We start from the raw sequence: 27,371 nt of genomic DNA, 5'->3' as shown, positions 1-27,371 counted from the left end.
TCTCTGAAAACGTGGTCGAATATTCGACAGATTTACGAGTGAAACCAGTCTTCGCGCGAAAAGCTTGAAAATATTCGCCGTCTTGCTCGAATCACTCGCCGAACGTTTTCTAAACGACCGTGTTGAAGATTTTTGATGATTTTTTTTTTCAATAGAAGCTAACCGATCGTTGAGAAAATAGATGCCCGTAATTTTTTATTTGCACTATATTTGAAATTTCAATTTTTTATTTTTTGTCTTTTATGCGAGTTTCTTCGGATATTTAGTAATTTCGTACTCGTCAAATATTATTCGAAAAAGATCTAATGCAGGTTACTACTCCGAGTGTTGCGAATTCTCGACTAAAGAGCAACCGGTCAGGTCAAACTGCGATCGGTCGGCGATATCGCCTACCTCGAATGACTTAACGCTCAAGGAGGAGGAGGTTTAATAGATCGAGCGTTAGGGTAATCTAGCACTGTATTTGCAGTTGTTGTATAAAAGTAAAGTGTGATGTTATGAACACGGCGGAGGTAGGATCTTGTTGGGGGTGAAGTATTTCACCCGCGCGGTACGATGTCCGATGATAAACTGTCCTCCTACGTTGCTGATTCTTCCTACCAGCCGTTGGGTTTCGTCTGTCCATCGTGCGCTTCCGGCTGGTCCTTTCCCGAGATTTTTTACCTGACCTCGGAGTCATTAGATTTAGAAGAAGGGAAAGGGGCCTGTCCGTGCCATAAACGGACGACCACTCAAAATTCCGAACACCGGGTTTTTATCGAAGCAAAAGATTTTTCGACGGCCGTTTCTTCGATACAATTTGCTACTGTTCGAACAGATGATAAACTATAAAAGCATAGATTATTCCTTTCGTGTATCCGATGTAGCAAAAATTCTAATATTCCGATACAACGTACTTGTAATAACGTACCTATTTAATCTAATAATATAATATAGTATAACGTAACATAATGTAATAATGTATTTAATCATCGGTCAGTTCGAGTCAGTTCGACTGAACGATTATCACAAACCAACGATATTCTCTTTTGTTCTGCAGAGAGCAAACCTCGAATTCAATTGCAAACAATATGCTGTGTATTAATTCCAATTATTATTACTACGCGTGTATCGGAAATCAATTACAGCGCGGAAACATTGTTTCCTGGCAAGAATGGAGCCGTTCGGACGCGCGAAAATGCGCTTCATCTTCGGCATGGACCGCACAAGCGCAGGTGTGCGATTGCATAACAATCGTGCATGCATTATGTAACGTTAGAAACGCCGAAACAATCGGTGGAAAGTACCGGCAACAAAGGGACGTGCACACAGTGTATACGCGCCGCGATTAAGCGGCCGCCCGGTTGGCGCGAGATTCGTGTAATGAAATTAACGCAGTTGGATAACGTTTTCTCGGAACATTGCTTTTACTCCACCTCAAAGCACCGTTTCGCAATATTCGAACCAGGGAAGATATTTAGAAACGTTGTTAAGACCATTACGATCCTTTCGCCGTTCTACTGCGAATGTTTCGACGTTTTTCACGCGAAATACGTTTCAACGAGCATCCGGTGGAATTTAAAAAGTTCGCTCGGCTACAGAATTAACTTTCGTTTGTCTCTTGCGTTAATTTCACCTATTGCTGGAAATGTAAGAAAGCGATATTATGCCCTTCGCGTTACTCCTTTTGGAAACGATGCGATGCAATTCCTCCGTTTCTAACATTAATTACAACGATGCGGGGTACGCTGCATTTCCGTCTCGCAAATAATTCGCATCAAGTGCTTATAATTTCATACCGTATACTCGTGTATTATAATCTTCGACCATACAGTTATTACATTGTAAAGCCAGATGCTTCTGTACTTGCTAACATCATGCATGTATTTAATATGATATTTTTTAAATATCAAATATACAAAATATACAATTTTTCCCTAAGCAAATTTAATCACGATCTTAGCCATAGTTACAACAGGTTCCCACGTAGCAGTTCATTCTACATATTTACTTATACAACATTGCTATCCAGTTACACATGAACTGTTCGCCGAGCTCTTCCTCCACACGCGAACCATCGAATTCAACTGTAATCTCCACTTTCGAAGAATTTAATACTCGACCCTGTTCATTACGCCGCATCGCGAGCTAATTAGTAGCTCAGCGAATGTCGATTAACTCGATTAGCATTCCTGATTGTCCGAGCATGGCCTTCCCGGCTTTATACACTTGCGATTTCGTGCCACCTCGTTTACCCGCGCCATTCGTCTCCTCTCGAGATCTCATTCTTTGTTTATCTACTCTATTTGCAAACACGTTTTCGTGGTGTTTTGAACAGTAAACGGTAAATAATTTGAGCGGGGAACGTGTCTTGGTCAATACCACGTACAAGTAGCAAGCAGTCGCGATATTTATTCCGTTACGCCGTTTTGATTACAAGTGCCGTGAGCGGAGATTACGTCCACGGGTTTCTACGCGAAACGAAATTCCAGTCTGTCTTTCCATACGATACAATTGGCTTTTGCATCTCACACGTACATTCTTCTTTTAGTTTCGTTACATTCTTACGATAGTCATATTTCTTATAGCGAGAGGTAATAGATACAACTGCCATAAAGGATAGTCCAATTATATTTATATATACGCGTAGATAACTTTAAATGTCAATTTTCATTAAACGACTTCAGATACATTGGATTGTACAGCGATAACAAAGAAATGATTTTTAAACAAGGGAACGAGAAAACAGAAATTAAAAGAACGAAAAGATTTTTAATTCGTTAGTTCGAGAACTTAAAAAACAACGCAGCAGATTAAATGGCAATTAAAATACGCATAATAATGTCTGAGAGAATCGGAGTAAATTTTCAGTTTTAATCGCGTTCAACGATCGCGACTATGGGATCATTACTTCCACATACTGATTCGTGAAATTATTCGCCGTGCACCTCTGTTTGCCACGGATCGATAACTCGCGGATTTCACTTTATCGCCTATGATAATTTCAACGGTGCAATTAAAATATAAATTCGCTCTGTTTATATTGTATTCTACCTGTATTGCGCCATTAATTCTGACCTCAACCTTATCCATAAATAACAACGTTAATAAAGATTTATACTTGCATTAACCCATTTGTATTTCACTTATACTCTGCTTAAATTGCAAATGAAGTTTTGTACGAAAAACGGCGTTACTTTTTTACCGGTCCAATATATTTTAAAACGCGCCTGTCTGATCCTCATCCCGGAGAATTAAACGTTATTCGATCGTTTATGGATCACGAGAAACGCGAACGAAAGAATCTCGCTTATGAAAAGTTCACCGACCTGTCCCAGATATTGTTATAAAATCTCCGCGTTGCACACTTGATCACGTAGCATACCCTGTGGCCTATCAACGAAAGAAGGATGCACGGACATCGAACAATGAACAGAGGCGGCAGCATTTGGCAAATTGTCGTGCTCTTTTCGTTTCGTTTCCAAGTTTTTGGCTGGTAAAGCGACCGAGTTAAATTAAATCGACCCTGTTAACGTAAATAAAGACGGAAGGCTGTCGGCAGCGAGATGGCTATTTATGAAATATTTTACGTCCTAACAAAATGCGAAACATCGTGATACGCTTGTGTCGGGAGTTTCGCTAAATTAGTCCCAAAACAAGTACGTACGATAACGTAAATGCTTTATTTTTCGCGGGGAGACGCGAGATTCTAATGCGAAACGTAAGAGAAAAGTAGAGCAAGTGGCAGAAACGACATAAAATCGTCCAATATCTGATTCGGTTTATCCATAATGATTATTAATTATACGAAAATAATTCCACGAATAAGTCTGAACGCTTGTTGGAAGAACATCTATTGCTTTCTTTTACATATAACTGAAAAATTAATAACAGCCAAATATTTGTAGGATTATTTATCTTTGTAAAGTTAAAATATAGGTCAGATTAACCACAACCACAACTTTCAAATGGCGTTTCCTTTACGCCATAAATAAACATATAGATAAATGCAACCAAAGAAACAAATGTAAAAAAAAAGACTCGAGAACACGCAAACTGAGCTAATACACCACGGATTTCATAGTCACGCGGGTTTTAAAGGTTTCGGAAATTCTGATCGCAGGATTGCACGACAAGTCTCCTTTAAAAGTATCAATTTTTCTGCTTTTCTTACCCCCGTTTTGCGACGAAATATCGATTAACCTTCTCAGCGCGTAGACTATCTGTGTGTATATCGTACGAGTTATTTGACACAGCCAAAGTATCAGAATATAACGCTCGTAAGAAGAATTATATCCGTAATTATGAAAATAAATACTCTGCGAGTTAACGACGAATATTTCCATGTACACTTTCTACGCAATTCAGGACTCGTCGCGTAATAAAATGCCGTTAACGTCTCTCACACCGACATCTTTCTACGTTCTCTAGTGAATTTGCAGCGCGATTATAAATTCCGTAGTCGTTATTCAGAGCCGATAAACGTATTTCGTCAACGAGGTTGTTCCATAATGGAACTCTAGGAAACAAGGGAGCGTCCTTTACACGAAAAATCTGCCGTCTACCGCGCGCTATCACGCGATGAAAGCCGGTATCTATTTCGTCGACGCGAACGGAAGGAGCATACCCTTTTGTTAGGCGTTATCCATACCGGATGTTGCGTCGTTGCTACCTGCCTGAAAGCCGCTTCCTGCGTTGTCCGATATTCTCTCTTCCCTTGCTTTCTTTCATCTTCCCTTTTGCAGCATTTTACGCAGAGTATCTGATGCGACACGCGAGAAAATCCCCTTCCCTCTGCATAATCGACTCGCATTTTTCGCACAGAAAAATTCCATTGTCGCTTCCGCAACTATGACTCAAACTCTGCCGATGTTCTTCCTTCGATCACAGTATGACATCACTGCGCTACGATACGATTCTTCTTTCAATCCACCGCGAACCTCGATGGCTCTAGGCAACTAGGTCGAGAACTTGTCGCGGATACGAGAGAGCACGGTTCACGAACAAGTTTCCACGGAAATATTCGCAAGTTACGCACGAGCTCGTGAAGGCGGACAAAATTTCGACGGTAGTTCCGAGAGAGTTAAACTATGACGAGTTAAACCGACGCGCGACGGTCGAATAGCAAATTAGAAAGGGATTCGGGCTACGTTCTACCATTCCGTGAAAACACGTTATGTCAATGGAAATTTTAAATCCGGCAGCAGCTACCCGCTGCGTAGAATGCGGCGATGGTAAGCTGCTTAAACCGGGAGCTTTCGCAGAACACGAGAGCTTTATACCCTCCGGCCATCTTTCGCTGAATTTTCGCACGGTCAAACAAACGGCAAGTCTCGTGATGCAAATCCGTCCGTCAATATATTCACTGTACTTTAATATGTATCCACCGAGCTCGGGGCGCGTTAATTCGCACTTCGATTTTCAACCATCGAAGCTTTTAACGTTCCTTTTAATGGTTTTGCGGCAGCGATTCGCGTGATATTGGTATTGTGACGAGAGTACGGTAGAACTCTGTGCTTTTGCTTTTATATATATTTGGATTCATATGTACATTCGATCGTTTCGGATGCTCTCTTTCGATCGATAAAGATCTTTCTAGAAACGGAGGATCACAGATCGTTATAATAATAAATCTCGATCTGTATCTGCATTGACGAACGAATCGAAGAGACGATCGAAAGAACCAACGTGAAATCAGATCGCAGAATCGAACGAATTCGACCCGCTCGACGAGGCTACGTTGAATCGCTATCCGAGCATCACGCGATGTACTTTCGCCAGTTTCCACATAAATTTCCGTAAAATTGTCCGAAGAACTTTGACGCTGTTCCATACGATCCGTTATAGCTTTCGATAGCGAACGATCCTTCCCCGTCGATAAAACGAACGAGCGATAAGAATCGAACATCGCGTTTCACCGTGCCGTTTCCCATAATTGTCAACACGATTAATCATAATAAGCAGTGAGAAAAAAAAATCTAGGAGAGACGATCGAGCGGCCAAAAAATTGGCGAATAACTGACGCGTTAATGATTCTAACGTTTCTATAATTGTTGCGCGATTGTCCGCTTCGAACGTTCAGCCAACGTCGGACATGCTTGAGTAGCGTATGGTGCGCGGTGTTGTACAGCCAGTTTCTAAAGGCCGGTTCTCAGAGGAAAATAGCTCGAGGGTGCAATTCCCGAAGCTGCGATCGTAATACGCGTTAAACCGGCACAACATTGTGCCCAGACGACTAACGACTCACGCGTAATTGGTCGATCGCTCGAAACGACCACGATAATGCGAGAACGAGTTTAATGGGGTAAGTGGATCACGGGCGCGGGATAGAACCATTAACAATTAACCGAGTAGCCCGTATCATCGTCCTATGCGACGTCTATGGAACCGATAAGATGCCCGAAGATGGAAATTTCCTGGTATTTCGTATAACGATCTATCAAAGATGATCTACTAGCAATGATATCCGCGTGTTTCGTGACAATTTTTATAGTTTCTAAAATATACGATGCTTCATTCGTCTCCTCCATTTTCATATTCCTTGTTAATATAATATATATTTTTTTCTATTAGATGGGCAAAGCAGGAAAACGTTTATCTCGTGGAAAGAGTATCGTGGTATCGAGATAAACGTCATATCAACAGATATGACTTTCTCGAATGAAAATGTTTACAGATCACAGATTCTTGTTAGAACGCGATCCTTCAAAATGTCGAAATCAAACATGTAATTGTTTACGCTTGTTAATAACGAAAGAATTCGATTACGAATTACGAACGAGAGAATTATCTCCGCCTACTGCGAAAAAATGCGATGCTCCGCTCAAATGAGACTTCCAACGATTACTATCCTTCGAGAAACTTTATCCGAGCTTTCTTTCATTTAACTTTATGCCTGGATACATTGTACCGATCGTTTTGCTTAATAGTTTCCTAAATGGGTTTTTTTCACGAAATCATCGTTTTTCTTTGTCTATAATCCTTTCAGCGTGCGACATTAATAGCGAAATATGTTTATTTGGCTTTCGTTCGTTTAAAATCGTTTAACATTTCAGAAAATTTTATGGAACATCTATGTTTGCAACAACGAATGACAACAAAAAAGTTCAAGTTGCGATACGAATGTCACAATTAAATTCACATTCTTTGCATTTCTAAAATACGATACTTCAAAATATCATATCTATCCGATTTTAAATCGAAAACCATTAATTTTCGTAGAAAAATTATTTTTTGTCCTATCGTACTTTTTACCAACTTAAATCAATTAGAAGTTTCGGATCATGCGTCCAACCTGTTTTATCTATTAACAACCCGCTATAAATGAAAATTCCGTTTTACTATATAAGTTACAGAGTATTCGATACAACACACCTGTTACAATCTTCGGTACATTATTAACAAACGTCACGCTATTTATTAATTATCGCATGTACAATATGGATATGACATATGAAATAAACAAGGGAAACGGGAAACTTTGTGTAGTTTAATAAGCAGAAATAATCACAACAATGTCCAAATTAATTTCGGCAACTATAATCCAAGATAACAGGTTTTAATGTTAATTAAATCACATCGAACTATGTGTTACCAACTACAGCCAGAGTTAATTCAAGAAACATCGACACGTGATACTAAATTTTTATTTCAACATAAAAGCACAGTGGATTGTAAAATTCACAAACTGCGTTACGCATTAATTCATTACCACAAAATCAAAAGTTAATTGCACATCAGATATGTTCTTCAAATCAACCCGTATGTACCTTAAAAATATTACTTCTCTGTATTTTTCCGCGACCGAGACTTCCGAGAGAGAGAGAAAGAGAGAGAGAGAGAGAGAGAGAGAGAGAGGGAGAGAGAGAGAGAATGATAAAGGTTTTTACGATATTCTTACACGGTCCAAATGAAAATCGAGAGTTTTTCTTTACACAATTACATTGCGATAAAATAGAATTTACAATAGGTTGGATTAAGTTACGTTAGAATATTTGGGATAAGATTCAAAAGTTCAAGACCCTGGCACATCTCCGAACTAACAGTTTCACCAAATTATTTTTTATCGCTTTGCTTTAAGGGGAAAAAAGGAAAAAAGAAAAGTAAACTAGATTCGCGAATCGTTATTTTTCTGAGCAATCGTTGAAATAATAACGTCGCTGCAGGTAAATCGGTCGTCGTGTCGCTTGGAGAACGCCTCGCAATTAGAAAATGCAAAATTTACCTGATGATAGACGGCCACCTCGGTAAGGCCGTGTTTCCGAGTCAAGGATCTTCGCCAGCGGCGTTTTACGTCACCAGCCACTATTTTTCGTCTCCCCGAAGGCGTACGGTCACTCGGCGAATGCTTTAGACGTTCCACGTTCGCACAAAGCCGTTGCACCGCTGAATGGAACATGCTGCGAGGATCGTGTACGCAGAGTTAATTTTAATGTGCGTTACGTGCGCGTTCGAAGGACGCTCCTCCGACACCGGAGGTCGGTGACAAAAGGGTTCATTTACGCTCCTCCGCCGCGCCAGCAACGAAGCACTCGTACGCTCGATTCTACCTACTATTCGCCATTGAATCCGAGCCTCGAGCACTAGCAAATTTTTCGTTCGAACGATACACGTTTCGCCTGGGCTAATGAGTCGATTGATTATTTAAGCGACACTCGATATCTCTGGCTGGACGTGTCGAGATCGAACTAACGGAGGAAACGCCTGACAGACAGAGTTGTATTACAAGAGCTATTCCATAGAAATACGATTTTCCTCGATAACACGTAGCCTGCTAAACAATAAAGATCGATACAACCTGAAACTTGGAATCGTAGATAGCGAAACGTATTCCTGCAGGAAAACTATCGATAACGCTGGACTCGGGGTGTCAACGACTTTCGCTTAACGTTCGGATCGATACGATTCCTTCGAGAACGCGATTCAGGATTCGCTTATTGCACCTGCTTATTCGAATTCCATGTGTCTGCAACACCTGCTTGTTGGTCACCGAACAGCCTGGTTGGGAAAGGTGTATAGGCCAAGGAGGGTGTACGGAAACAGAAAGGGACAAAAGGGTGGAAAAAGAAGGCAGACCGAGATCCAGGTGCAAAAATACAAAAGCAAGCGGTTATTCCTAACTGTAACTTTACTTATCGGCCACTCGGTGGGTGTCTGCACTCTCGAGGAACCCTGGTAGAGGGGAGTTTATTTTGGTACACGGTACACGCCATGAGACAGACGAAAATGAAAGTCGACGGCCGCGCGAGGGGCGATTACTGAATCGACCGTGATTCAGGGAACCACGATGGTGTGCAACGAACCGGCTCGATCGTGTCGATTCCATCGCCACCAGAGAATCGAGCCGAGTCTTTGATGTTTGAGAAGTAACGAGATTATTTCTCCAGATGCTTCTCGACGAGGCTTGCGTTTCACGCGGCAGATCGAAACTTGTGACTTTTTTTTTTTTTTTTTTAGCTAGAAACGTAGATGAAGAAAAGAGACGAACATATATATGCACACTTAGAGGTGGGTGTAAAGCATAAAGTCACGATCGTACATGGCAATTGCACAAACGATGTTTGCAAGAAATTTGGAACGGTCTAATTCGAGCATGGTCTAATTGAAAGTAGAAATATGCGCAATAATCGATAACGAAAAGTAGAATGAAACGTCGTTATACGAAACGAGGAAAGAAAATGTATCGCAAATAACAGTTCGCAGACGGATTTCAACATTTTGCGCACGTGCACAGGTAACATCGACCAACAGTGTTCCCTCTTCCAGAGACAAATGTAGAACAGTTCTACGAATCTATCTTAACTATCGTACTCTGTAATCAAATTCTCCGTGCACTTAATCACGCACGTTCGATGAGACACCGGTAACTTGACTCTCGAAATGGAGCAACGATACTTTGCAACGCGAAGCGAAGCTCCGTCTATTTTCGAGCTGCCTGGCACAACGGGAAACTATTTCAATAAAAACGAAACAAAGGAAAAAATTCAAATTAGACTCTGATAAAATCAAACGACGGGTGCAACGAAACAATAGTAGGTACAAGCTCGTTTTCTTTCTATCAGGGTTTAAATTTATCCACGGTTTTCTGAAATAAAAGTCCCTGTCATCTGTACGTATAAATGACTATTAAAATGAAATTAAGCTAACGATATCTTATTGATAACTATGTAACGTTCTAGGAATTTTATTTACGCGTTGGGAAGTTTTAGGGAAAATAGCATGCTAAATAGCTAAAAAAGATGAGAATCGTATCGATGATATTTCGCTCTACGATAGCTTCGACGAGTGACAAATTGGTCGGCGGATCGAGTTAGGTAAGTAAGTAGATTCATCGAAGAAATGGCCCTAACACGCAGGCACGTGTAACGACAAAACGAATAGACACGCCACGAATACGATCTAAAAAATGTTTCCTTTCGCTAAAGCGTCTAATCATTCATGGCGCAAACAGGTGCGAGGTTGTACAAACGACATTCGCTTTTATCTGTCGTATACGGCGATAAACTCGTCCCTGTTCCGGCAGGAACCAGTTCATTTGTCCAGATACGTCTAGCAAAAGACTTCCTTCTGTCAAAATGCTGACGTTTAAAACTTGCCGCTCAATTTCTTTCGCTAAACATCGAAATTAGCTATGATCTTTTGTATAATTTTTGAACGTAAAATTATCTTAATAAAGTACAATTTTCGACGAAACAAATCTTGGAATTGAAACGTGAAACGTTTCAAGTTTTGTACTTTCGCCGAAACGATCGGTGAAACTTGTAAGGAAAAATAATCCTTTGTACTCGTCTGGCACGGTGAATGCCGACAGTGAGCGAGTAACGGCGACGATAATATTATTTGATGAAAATTATTTTTCGTATCGTCGTCGCTGATAAAAAGCGCAAGAAAGAAAGATCTACTGTATAAACAAATTTGCAAACGTTTACACAACCTTTTCCTTTTCGTAACAAAACCAGTTTTCAGAAAAAAATATACTGGAATTGTTGATCGATCGCGCCATAACAATTTTCAGAGTGCAAAGAATCGGTTAGTGTAAAATTTGCATAAAGATAAATTCTATAAATCAAGGGATATTTATTTTACTTAGAAACGATTGCAAAGGATACGTCGATACGTTGCGAGCAGTACGAGGATTAAAGTTTAACCATTACCAGCCTATTCATTCGCATGTATATGTATGCGACCGAAAACCCAATAAACTAAGGTCTTAGTTTAAACAACAGTAATAACGACAGTACCGTTCAACTGTATCCTTCCGTTTCATCTTAATGATCATCGCTATTACATGTATTAACCGTACTACTTCTGCACAATCATATCCATCATTATCACTGCTCGACATAGTTTACCGCATAAATTCTAGCGCTTCCGAAGATTATTATTGTTTCGAATTTTTCTCACTATTCTACGGTAAAGGCATCCGTCCTGTAACCTCGAAATATAATCTGAAGATAGCAGGAAATACGAGTAACGTTGAACGTCATAAAGAGAAGCTACTAAGAAGAAATAATTATTCTACGAGCGTTTCTCTTAGTAACAAATTCTTAGACAATGAAATCGATGCGGCAATCTACATAAACGCGTACGAAATCGTTAACGATCGATCGATCGATCGATCGATCGAGACAAGATTCCGGTGTGCCATGTGCAAAAAATCACCACCAGCTGGATGGCAAAAATCGATCGAGCCCCTAAAACAAGCGCGCCAAGACGATCTTATTCGGTGACCAAATACGGGTAGGGGACGAAACGATAGAGAATAACTGGTTTTCACTTTCATACACGGTACGACACGAACGGCTTCGAACAGAAAATATGGCCTGCCAGATCCGCTGCTGGAAAGATCGTTCGAACAAAAAAGTCAAGGTTTCTTTGCGGTATACGTGACTCGCGCACCGCCGCGCAATTCTCTGGCTGCCTGCTAAATCGTTCGGTTATCGATGCCGCGGAAGAGTTACGCATTCGATTCTCTCTCGATCCCGAACAAGTCGACCGCGAACTCACATTAGAATTTGATCCGTCTCGCGAGTTTCTCAGTGCTTTTGAATTTCACATTTTCAATTCTAAGTCTCCAATTTAATTTAAATCGTCAATTTTCTATTCTAAATACGAAACGACGTAATCCAATATTTGGTATTTTTCAGCTTTCGCTACACCAATACCTTCGTTTCTTTGATAAGAAAAGATCTGTTTTCAATTCGTAGCTTTGGTCGGGAAGCGGATGACTCGTCTGACTCCACCGATTTCCTTTATATTCAATCGCATCAATGATCATAATAACGATAACAGATATTTTGGTGATCAGAATAAAATATTTCTTACACATGGCTCAAACACAATTCTACCACAAAAACTGTTCCGACAATATTTCAACGCAACTAATAAATGTCAGTTTTGTACTTTGTATTTAAACCTAAATTTTCAAAATGTCACTCAGAAAAACTATCCTCGACGCTGATTGACACTATAATTCATTTACTTTTACCTTTTTCTCTTCTACAATAATGATCTTCTTATTAACATTTACGAGCATAGGCTTCATAATACTTTCCCCGATCGTAGCTTTAACGTACGTATAAGAAATAAGGTGGTAAGAAATAAACAAAAAATATTCAGATGAAAAAGATATTAAAGTGGAATTTACTACCTCCTTTCACCAAATAATCTACGTTTCTGTACTTAGGCGTTTCCCAGATAAAGATAGACACAGATAAAATGATATAAATATATGCTCTACTACGGAGTATTACATGTTTTACAAGATTTCAAAGTATTTACAGTTTTTTCCCTATAATTTCTATCTATTTTTAAGTCATGCTCTTCTAAATAAAAAGAAAAAAAAAAGATTATAGCAACAAAAATCAATATGATCTGTTTTGTGTAATTGTGTTTCAAATGAAAAAGAATATACGATAAATACGAACTAACAATTGAAAGAAGTCAGCTACAACGTCACGAAAGGTATGCGATGATATTGAAACAATGTACACAAGAAAGCCTCGTTAGGAAACCCCGTAGTATTGGCACAGTCGTACAAAGTTCTGGCAAAAACTATCGACAATTCTATAGACTACAGAACTATAGGCAAAATCACCCTCTCGCTTCCTCTTACATTTCAATGTAAACTACGAAAAGGTGAGAGCAACGAATAACAATATCGAATACTTAGAATCGTGCCTTTCTACGAATCATCAAATCATTCGAAAAAAAGTATCACGCATCGCAATAATAATGTTTTGTGTTCCTCTCTGTGTGCACGCGGTAAATACCTTCACATTGATTACAACGAGTGAATTTTGATATCGACGTTGGCTCGCTCGACGATCATTGTACGAGCTCGAGACATTTCTCCAAAAATCAAGTTCGTCACGAAGCAACTCGCGCATCACGCAACTATCGTGAGCATCTTCGCATCGAAAGAGACGTAACGCTAGACTCAACTTTGCCCCCCCCCCCCCTCCCTCCCACACACACAGCCACGTTTAAATCTTTTTCGTCCGCTCCACCTTGGATCTCTCTCCTTCTCGTTTTTTTTCTGTCTCTATTCCGCCACTAATCGGCCGCGTAAACAACAGGGATCGTCGATCGCTATACACCGGTACCCACATGAAATCTAATCTGCCTAATCTACGCTTTGGTATCTATAACTCGTCGTTTAACGTTTAATACACAGGTATCCCGGAGTATGGACGGGAAATGCGAACGCGATACCGTGAACCCGATTGTCACCGTTTCGATTTCAACTTCGACAGACTCGCGCGGACTCGCTCTAAGACGCGTGGGATACGTTACCGGTTTTTCTCGGTTCATCTGCACGCACTGCTCTCCACCGAGTGTTCTTGGTTGTACACACTTTTCCACTGATCTTTCGTACGGCGACACTCGTTTCACGCGCGAACAAAACGATCAAAACACGGTTCGGACATGACTGTACCCCGGAGCACCTCTATTGTTTCGTACCGTCGCGGAGGAACATCGGAACTGGACTGCACGAAGGAATCCCTGCTTAGCGGACGTAGGAGGTGGAAATTAGTTCGTATCGCCGCCGCGGCTACGGCTGTGGCCGTGGCGCTGCGCTTCTGCGACGCTACGCACCAACACCGATCAGCTGATTTCTGACGTATTTTTGCGAACCAAAAACAAAACTCGGCATTCAGCTGTGCAAGCTCTTTGCCGATCATTGCGATCTTTTTGTTTATTGCGTGTAAATTAATTAATAATAAAAGTCAAAGTGATTCGACTTAGTGTCTTTTGCATACGACTTGTTCAAGTTTTTCAGTTGTATTGTATCACGAGATGATAGTTCACGGTACGTTGTAACGGCATCAAGAAGTTATCGTTGAAAATTATGTATTGCCTTAAATAATATGTACGTATCGATTAATTTCGAGACTATTTGATAAGCACAACGGTAGGCTGTTACTATACTTTCTATCCACGAAGATCTACGTTGTCTCAATTCCCGAAGAAGAACATGCGCATATTCGCGTAAAATCCGTTTCAACCAGTCTGCCAAAACAAAAAAGCAATTAAGAAATCCTCCTCGTCCAAAGAGGCGACAAAAGATAGATTGCCTCGAATAAAGTCCTGACAGGCGTCCGAGCCATATTGCATGCACGGACTATCCGATATTGACATCCTGGCCGACAATGCGACAAATAAAACGATCGAAGAATCTTCGGTAGTTTTCGCGTTCTCTGAACGATATTACAACGTTTATGCTAGGCGAACGGCCGGTTGTCCATTCCTTTCCTCGTGATGGTCAAAGAAGAAATGAAAGCCAGCGAAACTCTCGAGACCCGAGAGTTTCGGAAAGCTCACAGCTTCTCGAGGACGTAAAGTGGCGCGCGCCAAGTCGTCTGCTAGCGACGAAACCACGAAGAGGAAAATCAAAAAACAAGCACAACGAGTGAGGATATCTCGCAGAAAGAAGCACAGACACCACAGACGCCACGGACGTGACGAGCGAAAGGAAGAACGTCGAAGAAAAACAAAGACAGAGAGAGGAGTGGCACGAGCGTGCTTCGCCTCTCAGCTGGAGGTATCCTCGGACCCCATAGTTCGTCAAGGAAGAAGATTGGCTGCCATGAAAATTCGTCTAAATTTTTGTCGATGGTCGTCGTTTCGATTTATATTTAATTTATTAGAATTAAATGGCAAGAAAGAGTACTGGGAACCGATTATACTGAAACTGAAAGGAAACTGATTATACTTAAATGAATTTTGTACCTATATCTACCCAAATCGGTGAAAACGGATAAATGAAACAAAGAACTTGACAGATTTCTATATTTCAGTATAAACGAATAGCTTTCGTATTTAACTGTATCTTAATCGTAGTTTAAATGATCCGTTAATGGTCTCGTTAAAAATTAACGTAACTGATAGCTTTATTGTGATTTCGACGATCAAATCGTTAACGTTTGGATATTTTATTTCGATATTGATATCTATATTATACCGATTGTTATGTCGGTAATTAATTATCATGAAAATGTCGTAATTTCTTGTCCGATTAAACAGTTACCATTTTGTATAGTCATTATTGTTATTATGGAAAAGTGTTATGTTATAGTCGTAATTCATCCAGCGAACTAAATAGCAATTAAACCTGATCCTTTTCGATGCTTATGGGAATTTTATACGAGCGTAGGAAAATGAAATGTTCCATGCAAGAGATATTAATATGCACTGTTAAAAGCGGTTAATGACGGTAGTCTGTCATAAAGTCCAATTACATCATGGTCACTAGACTCATACGGATGCGTGCATGACGTATTCTATGCCGCAAGTGCAGACGAAACGTATTATTAGTACTACAAAAAACATTCAAAACTTGTTTCAAGCAATCAAGCATAGTACGTTGACTCATATAATTACACACGCTTCGTATCCTCTTTCCAGATGAAACTTTATTAGCTCGATGTCTCGCGAGTTAGTTGCTTTCTTTACTTATTCTGTAATTGTTGACAAATATTGGATTTCTGTAGCTACAAGTTCTTCGTTCTAACTTTTATCGTGCATTACATTGAACTTTGAGAAATACTCGATGCTTTCGTAATAATTATCTTTTAATTTACGAAGATTTTAAAATATTCTTCCGAGCAAATTAAAACTACAATGATTATTTATTAAACATAAGATATTTATATATAGAAACATAATATTCATATCGATTCTATTATCGTTAATATGGAATTTGGTTTCAATTTCTTAATTTTGTAATTTTCGAAGTATGTATCTCTTGTCGTTTCATTTATTAAGACAATGGCGTCCAAGTTATTCTACGTAAATGTTTCAATTCAATAATTTCAACTTAATAAATTAAATAAAATCGTGCGGGGATCGACATCTGCTGCGAGAAATTTTTCATATTTTACACTCACAGATTCATTTAACTCGTTCTTGCAACAGTGCTCGCAACAATCCTCACAACATTAACCGGGTATCGCGACTGCTTCTAAACGTACTGTTTGAGAGTAGTTACGACCTGGAAATTCAACGCGTTCGAACATATACCATGCCACGCCACGCCACGCCACGCCGCGCCGCGCCGTGACGAACACGCAAACGAGAGGCAATTACAGAGTGAAAAATCAAAAACTGTTCCGGTGACAGCTCGCCGATCGCCGGCTGCGCATCGACAGATATAAAATTTTATGGGTCGTAAAAACTTCGATCGATTGGTCGATATACCGAACAGAGTGCTAACAGCAACCTACTAAATTCGAATAAAATCCCCATCGACTACCGTTGCCAGCGCGGATATCGAATACCTCCATATAACAGATCGTAGGCACAGGGCACGGTCTTGCAATATATTTACGAAATTCTATTAGCACTCGTGAGATGTTCCGAAGCTCGTGTCTTCGAGTCGCATTTGAACTTACTTCCAACATACTCGATCCTATCTCTATCAGCGGAGAACTGGTCTTCGATATAAATTCCGACGATTCAGGTACTTGCGATTATCATCGACGTGAAATCGACCTGAACGTTAAAAACGTTGTCTCTCGAAGCATGGAGAGAGACGTTAATCGCGGTAATTTCTTCTCCCGCGAGACTGCGTGTGAACCATGCGAATAGCTACGAATATTTACGTTTGCGTTAATTTGGCCTACCTCCGCATTTCTCGAGCCGTCAGAAGCAAACGCGTGCAACGATCTCAAACGAGCAGACACCATTTATCTTTTCTCGCACGGCCTGCACTTTACCTACCAACCGACTTACGTGCTTTAACGTGCTTGCTTCCATGGCTCTACCGAGACCTTCTTCTTTTGCTCGTTTACACCCTTTCCCGTAGCAGACGCGCCACACGCGAGACCACCGGTCCGTATTGCGCTTATAGCCGTGCCGTACGACGTATTATTTTTAGCAACGGGTGCAATGGGCGCAATGGCTATCTTAGCGATCCGTTTCGTTCGCCAGGCGCTAAAGGCGTGGAGATGGGATCCATCCGATGGATCGTCATGCTCGTCGCAAAGAAAATTTGCCGAGATACAAAATGAAATACTTAATGGTAATTGAATCGTGCATTCGTTCTTTCTTACGTCAAAGGTCGGGGACCGTTTCAACCGTTACGTTCAGTGATTATACTTTTTACCAGATGAACACCGCAGTTTGATTCGCTGCGTGGTTTGGGCTTGGTTTCGGTTTTCTTCGTTTTTTCGTTCTTGCGGACTTAAGAGCTTTTCTCTTTGATCGAACGTAAATTGTTTGTCGCAGTGGTGTTTCATCCTCTTCGCTTCGTTACTATAATCGTAGTAGAAGAACGTTGATAAATGTACAGGCTACATATATATAGACCTATATATCTATGTACGAGGAATACCCGTACGTGTAACAGTCAATGTACGATCCCATAAAAGTTTCTCCGAAAAAAAGCCATTGCCACGTTCGATTTATTCGCTTACGTTAGCTGTCACTTTTTTGAAAAACTTCCTTTCTACGGAAAAATTCTTTCCGAACGAGGAAGTTGATCAACATTTTGCAAGTCTTGACTAAACGGAGTTGTACAAGTTCGATTTAATAATTTGGAACAGCGTTATTCTAAGCGTATTAACACCAAACAAGAATCAAAAAGTGAAAATAGTTTCGAAAGAATACAAGTTGTTTTTCAATTTGCTTCCCAAACAAGTTACATATTCAAGCGAAGTGCAAGTGCGGTAGAAATTGTCCGAAATCTGCATTTGATCTTCTTCCTTTTCCTATGCAAGAAACTTTGTAAAAACAGGTCGCGACGCAGAGATCGATCCGTGGTCGATAGAGCAAAACGAAACAGCAAAGTTCGTCCGACGAATCGCATGGATTCGCTTGATAAATGGTGCGGAGCAAACACGGGCCACGATTTTTGTCGTTTTGTTTCCAAGTTACGCAATTGCTAAAGATTGCTGTTCGATTCCATCTCGACTATGGTAACATCGAAATCGGCCACGACGATGGCAGCTACGTATTTCAACCGATTACCTGTCGAATTGATATTTGCTAATCGATTCGTTCGAACAAGTTAGTCGCGAACGACTATGAGCCGTATTATGTAGCACTTGCTTCGAGAAATTCTGGGGATTCAACAACAACAGACGAGCAATACTATTGCTAGAAGTATGCTAAAACCTTATCTCAAAGACAAATCGTTGTTTTCGAAAACGTATATCGAAGTTACCAACAAAGTTTCCGGCGGGTGTACGCAGAAAGAGGAGGAAAATATGCAATTCTGCGATATTGGATGTTCGCGTTTATTTCGTTCGCGAGCAAGGGGCATGATTTTGTCCGAGTTTCACTTCCAGAAAAGAAACATTTCCACGAAATGTGGGCCACTTAGGAGTTTGACACGGGACACGCCGAGGCTAGATTCGGCGAGAGTCGCTTCTGCGAGCTTTTCTTGTCACGACTCGCGTATGCTAACGCGGTCGTTCTACTTTTATTTTCGAGGATACATGCGCGTGCAGTTGTAACGTAGAAAGGCAAAACTTCTTCGACGCATTCATGGCTGCTTGTTCATCCTGATGTAACTGAATATCCCTTAAAGGGAGCTTGTTGCTTTGCTTGAAACAGATCCCCTCCACGCGACGTCAGTAGCACGCGTGCACTGCGTGTTCATAAACACGACAGATGCTTGTTTAACGTTGATTTTAAAGGTCGAGCGGCACGACGAAAAACTTACATTGCATCGACAGAAATTTACGTTTTCCAGAAGAATTTTCTGACTTCTTTTCAAGTCTTACTCTATCCTTATTTGAATATTTTGTTACTAAATTGAAACAACTTTAAAGATTAATCGGGTATTGAATTAATCTATCGATTGTCTAAAATAATCGATACATAAACTTGTCAAAGTCTAGTGATTCGCTATCTTTGTTCTATACTTTTCTTCTAAACTGTGCAGAAGAGGTCTAAACAAATAATTGAAGCAATACTTTTCCTTTCTAACTAAATTCCAGAATTAAATTTCACTCTCAAGCTTCAGCAGCTGGTGTTTAAATTAAATCATAAAATAATTATATGTTTTAACATCTACCGAATAGGTACTTGGTAATACATATGTACAATGACAACAACGATATATTTGTTCACAAAGATAGATGGGAACGGTTACAATTAACTGCGACTTTCTCCAAGATTGGACAACATTCTCAGTGAACTCGGTGTTCGTTGTTACCGCAACGAAGTTCCTTATTATTCCACCCTAAGTGCTCTCTTCCTGTTGGTTCGTCATTGCTTCGGTACTTGACCCGTTGACACCTATGAAATTACCTTTGCATTTGACGTAGTCACAGAAGGTAACCAGAAGGGACAACTCGACGAAGAGAGTGGATGGGCTAATGCATGTTGCAAATAGAGCAACGCAAATGAACGGAAGATCCAAAGACGAAGAAGGTTGGGAACGTTAAGACCCGAACGAGAGGCAGCTACGCAATGTATTCAACGTTTCGAAAGTTTAATCACGTTCCCGCAGGAATACTTTTGTACTTTCTTCGTAATAAGATTTCGTTTACTCCCCCTTTGAGGTACGAGAACGTTAAAGTTCGACGGAACTTTCCTTTGTGCAAATTCTTGTCACGGATTTGAGATATTCTCAGACGATGCGCAATGAGTTCAATAGACGATTTGAAATAGTACACCAACAAATTTTTATTGTTATTTTGGTACAGAATTTTAGATATTGTTTTCAATATCAAATAATATTCTATTTACATGTACAGGTGTATATTTCTAAAATTCTTTGTGCCTACCTATTTTTGCACATTCGAATTAATCAACGTACTAGTTGATGTATAAAACCCACGAAGCGTTTGCTAATTGTTACGTTGGACATGAATCGCCGAAATAAATTCCTCTTCCGCTACGCGGAACTCACGATCCAGAGACCGAGAGAAACGATCGATCAATGAAATATGCACCTTTTAAAACGCCTGAACCTAACTATACGCGTGCCACGTGAATACGTACCATCGATACATGCCCCGATGCACTTGTACGCTCATATCCACGAGCGACGACACAGCACCACGTAACTTTGACGCATTAACCTGGCTCCTGGCCATGGCGCGTCATAAATACGGGTTAACAGCGATCACCAGTAGTGCGGTCGGCGACAATAACGGTCGAGATACTCGAACAACTCGCCCGATACGATGTTACGTGAACTTTGCGTAGTTCTTCGAGAATCGAACGCTAAACGAGCGTGAAGGATCGTTTTTGTGGAAGCAAGTGCAATTTTGATACTAGCGGCAGTAGCAGAGCGAACGTGAGTAATTTCAAGCTATGGATAGTAATAATAGGTGGCTGTAAGATAAAGCTCATCGAGAGTTTGACAATTTTGCTTATACGATATAAAATATCACGTAGAATCCTGTTACGTATCCTGCTACGTATGCACGTATAATATAAAGTTTATTAGTTAAGAATTTTTTATTATAGGTGTTGAATATTTAATGGATATTAGCAACTTTAGCGTAAGACAAATGTTTTCAATACTATTCGGTACCTATTGAGTTTGTTAGTAATAAGGCGGCCCCAAAGTTCATTGTAAGGCAGCGTGAAATTCTGTTTCCGCGAGAGAGCTGTTAACCGTGGCTCAACTTCTTCGTCCAAAGTTACATCAATGAAATAGTCGCGCGGTGGTTGCTCGGGACCGATGCCAACAGCTAATTTCCATGCGAGCAAAAGTTATACAACGAAGCTGTAACGTTCCTCGAAACTTCGATGGCCAACCCGATTTACGCGGAACTCGCTTGCGTTAGTCGAGGCCAGGAGGTGACGTAACGTTTTGGCGAGGAAGTAAAATTTACAAAATTTAAGATCGTACCAGAAACTTGCGAACGGTTTCAACGAAATGGCGTCAACAACCGCTTCGATCGCCGCGGAGAATAAATTCAGAGAACGAAAATTATATCGTCAGCTTGTTCAATTTAGTGAAATCGAAGTTTAGACTCGTTTCGCGCAAAAACAATTATTTTTACCACGACTGAAACAAGTAGGAAATTTGTTTCGCCTCCGACCAATACCGGCCAGGTAATCTTAAGAAAAATTTCCTCTACTTCGTATGCAATTGACAACGCATCGGCAACCTTGCATTAATACAAGGATATTCGTAATTGGAAGTTACGGCGAAAGGAAATTTGCTTGGTCTCTCGCTCCAAAAACTTGATCCACGAATGATTCCGCGGTTAACTGAAAGCAATTTGCTTGTACCTACATAGATTGTACGACCGTAGAAGACTCCTTCGCCAGAGCGAAACCAGAGAAAAAGATACGCCGGTAATGAGCACTTTGTTTCCACCCAGTGTTCGACATTCGCGGATGCAGAAAGGTAAATTCGCTTAGGTAAAAAGGTAAAATGATACGGAATTAAGGGGAAATTATGCGGTTTGCGAGCAAATACTCGAAGAATGAGAATGCTCGATAACTTAATAATACTAAAGACAAATAAAAAGAAAAGAAGAAAAAAAGTACAAAGGTAGAAAATTGTAGGAACATAGGGATTGAGCGTTGAAGGCGATTCATCGAAAAGGAGAGACACGAGTTCCTATTCGTTGCATGTCGAACGCGTGCGAGCGGAAACACGCTGGTCTGTTCATTTGCTTCTACAAACAGCAGCTGCAAGTAGAATCGCGGCCGCATATGCACGTATTTGAATAATTGAGCAACAGCCTTACGCAAATCAGTCGAACGTAAATGTGTTCTAACTAGTATAGGAATGAGAAACATCGATACCAGGGATTTCCGATTATCTAAACTAGTCTTTATACCAGTAGAAAGACAGATTAACGGGCAAAGAATATTTTTTATTCTTATTATTAGAATGCTATTCTTTCTTTTTTTTTTTTTGCTTTTTATTTTCTGAGCAAGAAAAAAAAAATAAAGAAAAGGAGAGTGTGCCGAACATAGCATAGTATAGTATAGTACGGTATAGCAGCCTACACAAGTCTCGGATTGTCATCAAGAGAGAAATTCCGAACCATCTATTTTAATGTGTTTATAGAAGGAATGCTGTGATTTTAATCGCTGTATGGAGGCAAATTGTAAAAGATATCAGTTCTTTCTTTGCTTAAGAGCCATTACGAGTGAGCATTCAGAAAAAAAACAAAAATTTCTCGCACAAATTCTAGAACCAGTTTCATTAGTTTGTAGCAATATAGGCATGTATACGTATGTACTTGAGACCGTGTTTACAGAAACAGAAAAGGCTCTTATTATTTCATAAACTCGACTGTTCGCATGTTAAAAGTCATAATTATTGGTCGTTAGGTAAACTATAAGACGGCATAAAATTATTGGTTCACTTGGGAAATAAATCGCTGCCTACGAAAACAAAAACTCGAGTTCAATTTGTCATTTGTCGTTCGATGTATCGCTCGATAAGTGCTAATTATAAATCTAACGATAAAATAAAGTTGTTTTAATTACAGCATCTAAATTATACTGGCATAAACATTTTACCACTGTTGAACATTCGCAAACATATTATTGTTATGTTTACTTTAGCTATTTATTGCGCATTATAATTTCGTTTATCTATCGTTTATTTAAGAATCAATAACAACGATGATTCAGCTTTCGTCCATCGATACAACCTTAACCGCATAATATTTGTTGGGTTGTCAAGTCTTAGCGTGTAATTTTGTTTTGCCAATTTCTTATTTAATTTGCACGATATACGCTGCTGTTAAACGAAATCATCTATGACCTCGTTAAGCAACTATGCCGAAATAAATGGTAATTAATTATAATTAACACATGTCCTGATAAATGTATTTAATTATTGTCCAGGAGTCTGCGACTTAATACAAGTAGATAAAAGAGGTAATTCTGATAGTTTATGAAATAACGCATGCACATTTTTGCTTTCCTAAACGATGTTCAAGAAAATTTTCGTTAAAAGAACAAATTTTCTGAAAATAGATAGAGAGGAAAACGTGTCAGCGAAACATATAACAAACAAATATATTATAGTTATTAACTTTGATCGAATCACCTACAAAATAGCGTAATAATAGCTATAAAGGTGGTGAAATTGCTGGATATACTTTCAAATATTTCACCGAGATATATTGTACCGAGAAATGACAAATTGTACCCACAAGAATCTCGCGATGATTTTCCACCGTAATCGTGAACGAACCTTCGATCGTCGAATGATCGCTTTGGCCAATTTTGTAAACTAGTACCCGCGAGAGAATCGCCATATCTGGCAGATTAGCTTTCAAGTCCAACATGTTTATAAATATAATTATAAAATAAAGCAAGGCATCTGTAAACCCTTGAATCTACCCACGATTATCGAGAAAGTGCACCGACGCGTTCTCGCGGAACAATCATATCTATAGTTAGCGTTTGCATTCTCAGCTGGCTCAGCTGGTAATAAAATTTGCGATTAACGGTGATCGAGTATGCAGCTAATGGGCTGCTCGTTTCTTTACCTTTGTCATCCTCCTTCACCGCTAATTCTGGCGGAAATCCCCTTGGCAAGGACAAGGACTTTAACTCACCTGTAACAGAAGAAGACGTAAAATTACGGTTAAATACATTCGTTCTCTTCTACAGAACATCTTTTCTAAGATATTTCATACAAATTTTATAATTTTACGTTTATGATCGAAATATTGGAAAAACGAGAACTTCGGTGATAATAGAATTTAACGTATATAGAATTAACTGATTATGTATCGTGTATCGTAAACGTTTTTCTCTCGTATTGTTAAATCGAAGTCAAGACCAGTGTTTTTGGAGTGCAATTAGCCAAGTTAAATCGAGATTATTATACAAGTAATTTTTAGAACGTAATATATATTGTACGTGTTCATAATTGTAATACAATTCGCATAAAATTTGACGTATCAATAAACCTTCTATCGAATGCTAGATACTATTACGTAACATTTGTTATTAGTATTATTATAAATATAATGTAACATACATGCACAGAAAATTAGAGTTTACTACAAAGGGACAAACGAATCGTAAGTTACCAATCACGAAGATAAATTACAGGTCGCAATGTGTAATTCTAAACATCTACGTGATAAATTAAAGAAATCGACGTAACAGAGCAATCCGACGTCTTTAACTCATATCGTTGATCTTAAATCATATGGATATTTATCGTAAAAACTTTCAAAGATGTTACCAAAGCAAAATATCAATTGGTCGTCAACGACATTGCACGTGCTCTTACGCGATTCGGAATAATCTCCCTTAAATACTCGTTTCGCAATTACCAACGACGGTCGGGCCGCCCTAGAACGAGTAGAGCTGAAAATTAACGAGAGTGTTTCCTCTATCGAGTTTTATTCGAGTCAATGATACGCCATGCGCGATACAATCGATATTCAGCGATCGTTCGAGCGAGGGCAATCCTCTCCATCGAACTAATCTCGGCAAACCTCTGGGCGATCCAGGTATAGAATCGTCCGAAAAGTATTTGTATCGAACAAAAATTTCAAGAACGACGATCTATTCGAAACACAGGTGTATAGCGTATACACGACACGCACGATGCAAATGTACAAATGTATATGGTCGTGTGAACAACACAACGGCGAGAGGCCGGTGCAGGATTGTGCGAAACAATTAAGCTGCTTCGATGACCCTGATTTTTATCAGCTTGATCGTATAATCCGCGGTTTTCGTCGTGAACAATTAAGCAGCCGTCACCTCGAAACGCAAGCCGAGGACGTTGTAATCGACGACCGCCGTTATTCTTTCGTTAACGATCGGAGGAAGAAGGAAAACTTACTCGTAAAACTCGCGCCATTGTAACATGCATAATTAACACGGAATTCTGAAATACGAGGTTACCTCGCGGATTTTGTTGCGTTAATTCATCTTTCCTTCGTATCGGATGTCGAGTATGGTAGCAAGGAAGTGTAGCATTTTTTTTTTAATAATACATACACTCGGGCGATTATAATCTACAAATAAGGAACGATACGCGAGTCGTAGATACTCGAGATTGATTCAAGGAGGCAGAATTAACAAATCACCGCGTCAAATATTTTATATACGCCGAATTTTGTTTTAAATAAGGGCTATATGTAGTCAACATAATTTGAATTTCTTTAAAAAGGAAAACGTACTTACAAGAGGCAGCGATTAGTCTCACAATTGCTAAAAAGGAAACATCTAACGGACGAGGCTTGTTTTCATAAACGTGCATAATACGACGACGACGTATGCCGTTAATTACATGAAATTCAACGCTTATTTGCCGGTGACGCCGGACACCAAAGGATAACCAGGTCGCCGTTAATTAATTCACCTTTGACTTTTGCTCACGTTTCGTCGAATCGCGCCTGCTGTGAAATTGATTTTCATTTCGTGGCATCGTTGTTTGCCGACCGACCAAATTGCTGTTTGTGATCCCCGATTGAATTTTTGAACGTTCGTGCAACAAATGTTTCAAATTGGACAGGTTTCTGACAGGTAAGTTGAAATTGCCATTGTTCCCAGAAACAACGAGGTATTAGAATTAACGAAACGAATTAACAGCGTGTACACAGAATGCTCGCTTTGGAAACCAAATACGTAAGTATCTTCTTATTTAAACGCTATTTCACGAATGGAGCTTACAGTAGTAATTAATTTTTGGAGTTTATTTCGCGTATCTTCTTTGACAACCAGAAAAGGTATTATACGAGTTTTCGAACAATTTTCCGACTAATTATTCGCCGTTATCCACGCGCGAATATTACTAAAATATAATTTCCAGCTCGTTGCGAAGCTTTCAACTTTTTCCACAAAACTGCGTACGAAGGTCCTTTCTACCGACCCGAACCAAGTTGATTATGGAATAAATATAGGTCGGTGCGTACCAGCTAAATGCTCGACGAAAAAGACTCGAAACCTTGTAAAAAGTGTGCACGTAAAAAGTAGAAAATAGAATTGAACGATCTACGTTGCCTTTTATCGTTATTCCATCGAAATTGTTACGGTTTGAAAAAAAGAACAATGCCTGCAATGGCTCAAATAACGACCGCACGATAGAAATATTCAAAGGGAACAATACCGTGGTGAAAAATATACGATATATTCTATAAATATTATATAAAAGTCCAAATATCTATCTGTATATTTTTCGTTCAAAAATTCAAACGCCTTTTGTATCCAAAAGTTAACGATTCAAAACTTTCGATTCGCGCTAGCGTAGGTAGATCTTTTTTTCTAAATTATCCAGTATCGACGTTTATTATAAAACAGGATAGCTGTATTTTTCTAGCGCGTTCAACGTCCAACCAACTTTTGCATCCACCTAATAGAGACCGCAGTTGCTCGACCAGAGGTAAAAACTCGGAAAGAAAACTCGCATGTGATATTTTTCCACGGTAAAACGAGTAGAAGGAGCTCTCGGGTGAGAAAAGCGAACTTTTTGTCGCAGTTAAATCGGACATCAGCACGCGGCTCGGTCATTGTTTCGTGTTTCGAGCTCCGCATTTTTGCGTAACCAGGTGAAAGCTGTGTTCGACTCCTCCAATTTCCACGCGGCCGCTCCACTTCCTTCGACTTCCCGCGTTCACGCGCAATTTTTCTAGCCTATCGCGTACCTGTTGGCGCTTCAGTTCGCTTGACACTGCAAACCAAATATATAATTCTCGTTACCCTGCCAAGGCATTTGCGAATGTCTTGCCAGAATCGGCGGTCTTCTAACAAGCTGTTAATTCTTCACGCTTTCTCGGGATACGCTAGATTTTATTAACGCGCGGAAGAAACGACGGCTTTGCTTCTCGCTCGTTTCTTTTCTATCCTACAAAAACGTATTCCTTAAAATATATCTTCATCGTGTTCTATAACGATTAAACGTCGTATCGTCTTCAGACTAGAATCTAAAGATACCAAACTATGGAGAAATAATATTGTCGTGTCGACGAAGCGCGTCGATGACGTTATATCTC

At 39.8% G+C, this 27,371-nt stretch overlaps 1 protein-coding gene across 16 annotated transcripts in view; it reads right to left on the bottom strand.

Moving 5' to 3' along the window:
• The window catches only part of LOC117231757 (probable Ras GTPase-activating protein), a 252,226-nt gene that overhangs the window by 100,876 nt on the left and 123,979 nt on the right, over positions 1-27,371 (bottom strand). For 11 of the 16 annotated variants that reach the window (XM_033490770.1, XM_033491375.1, XM_033491456.1 and 8 more), the window contains one exon: positions 23,904-23,972. The exons of 4 other annotated variants lie outside the window; for them this stretch is intronic. In XM_033490770.1, the coding sequence (XP_033346661.1) occupies positions 23,904-23,972 (69 nt within the window). Of the gene's footprint in view, positions 1-8,203; positions 8,379-13,773; positions 13,977-23,903; positions 23,973-27,371 lie in introns of those variants that run through there. One more of the 16 variants, XM_033492066.1, reaches the window with a different exon arrangement.

This window comes from Bombus vosnesenskii, unplaced genomic scaffold (assembly GCF_011952255.1).
Source record: "Bombus vosnesenskii isolate JDL3184/JDL3185 unplaced genomic scaffold, Bvos_JDL3184-5_v1.1 scf7180000013262, whole genome shotgun sequence".
Taxonomy (NCBI): Eukaryota; Metazoa; Arthropoda; class Insecta; order Hymenoptera; family Apidae; genus Bombus; species Bombus vosnesenskii.
The sequence above is the reverse complement of the archived record's forward strand: the minus strand, read 5'-3'. Positions and strand labels throughout refer to the sequence as shown.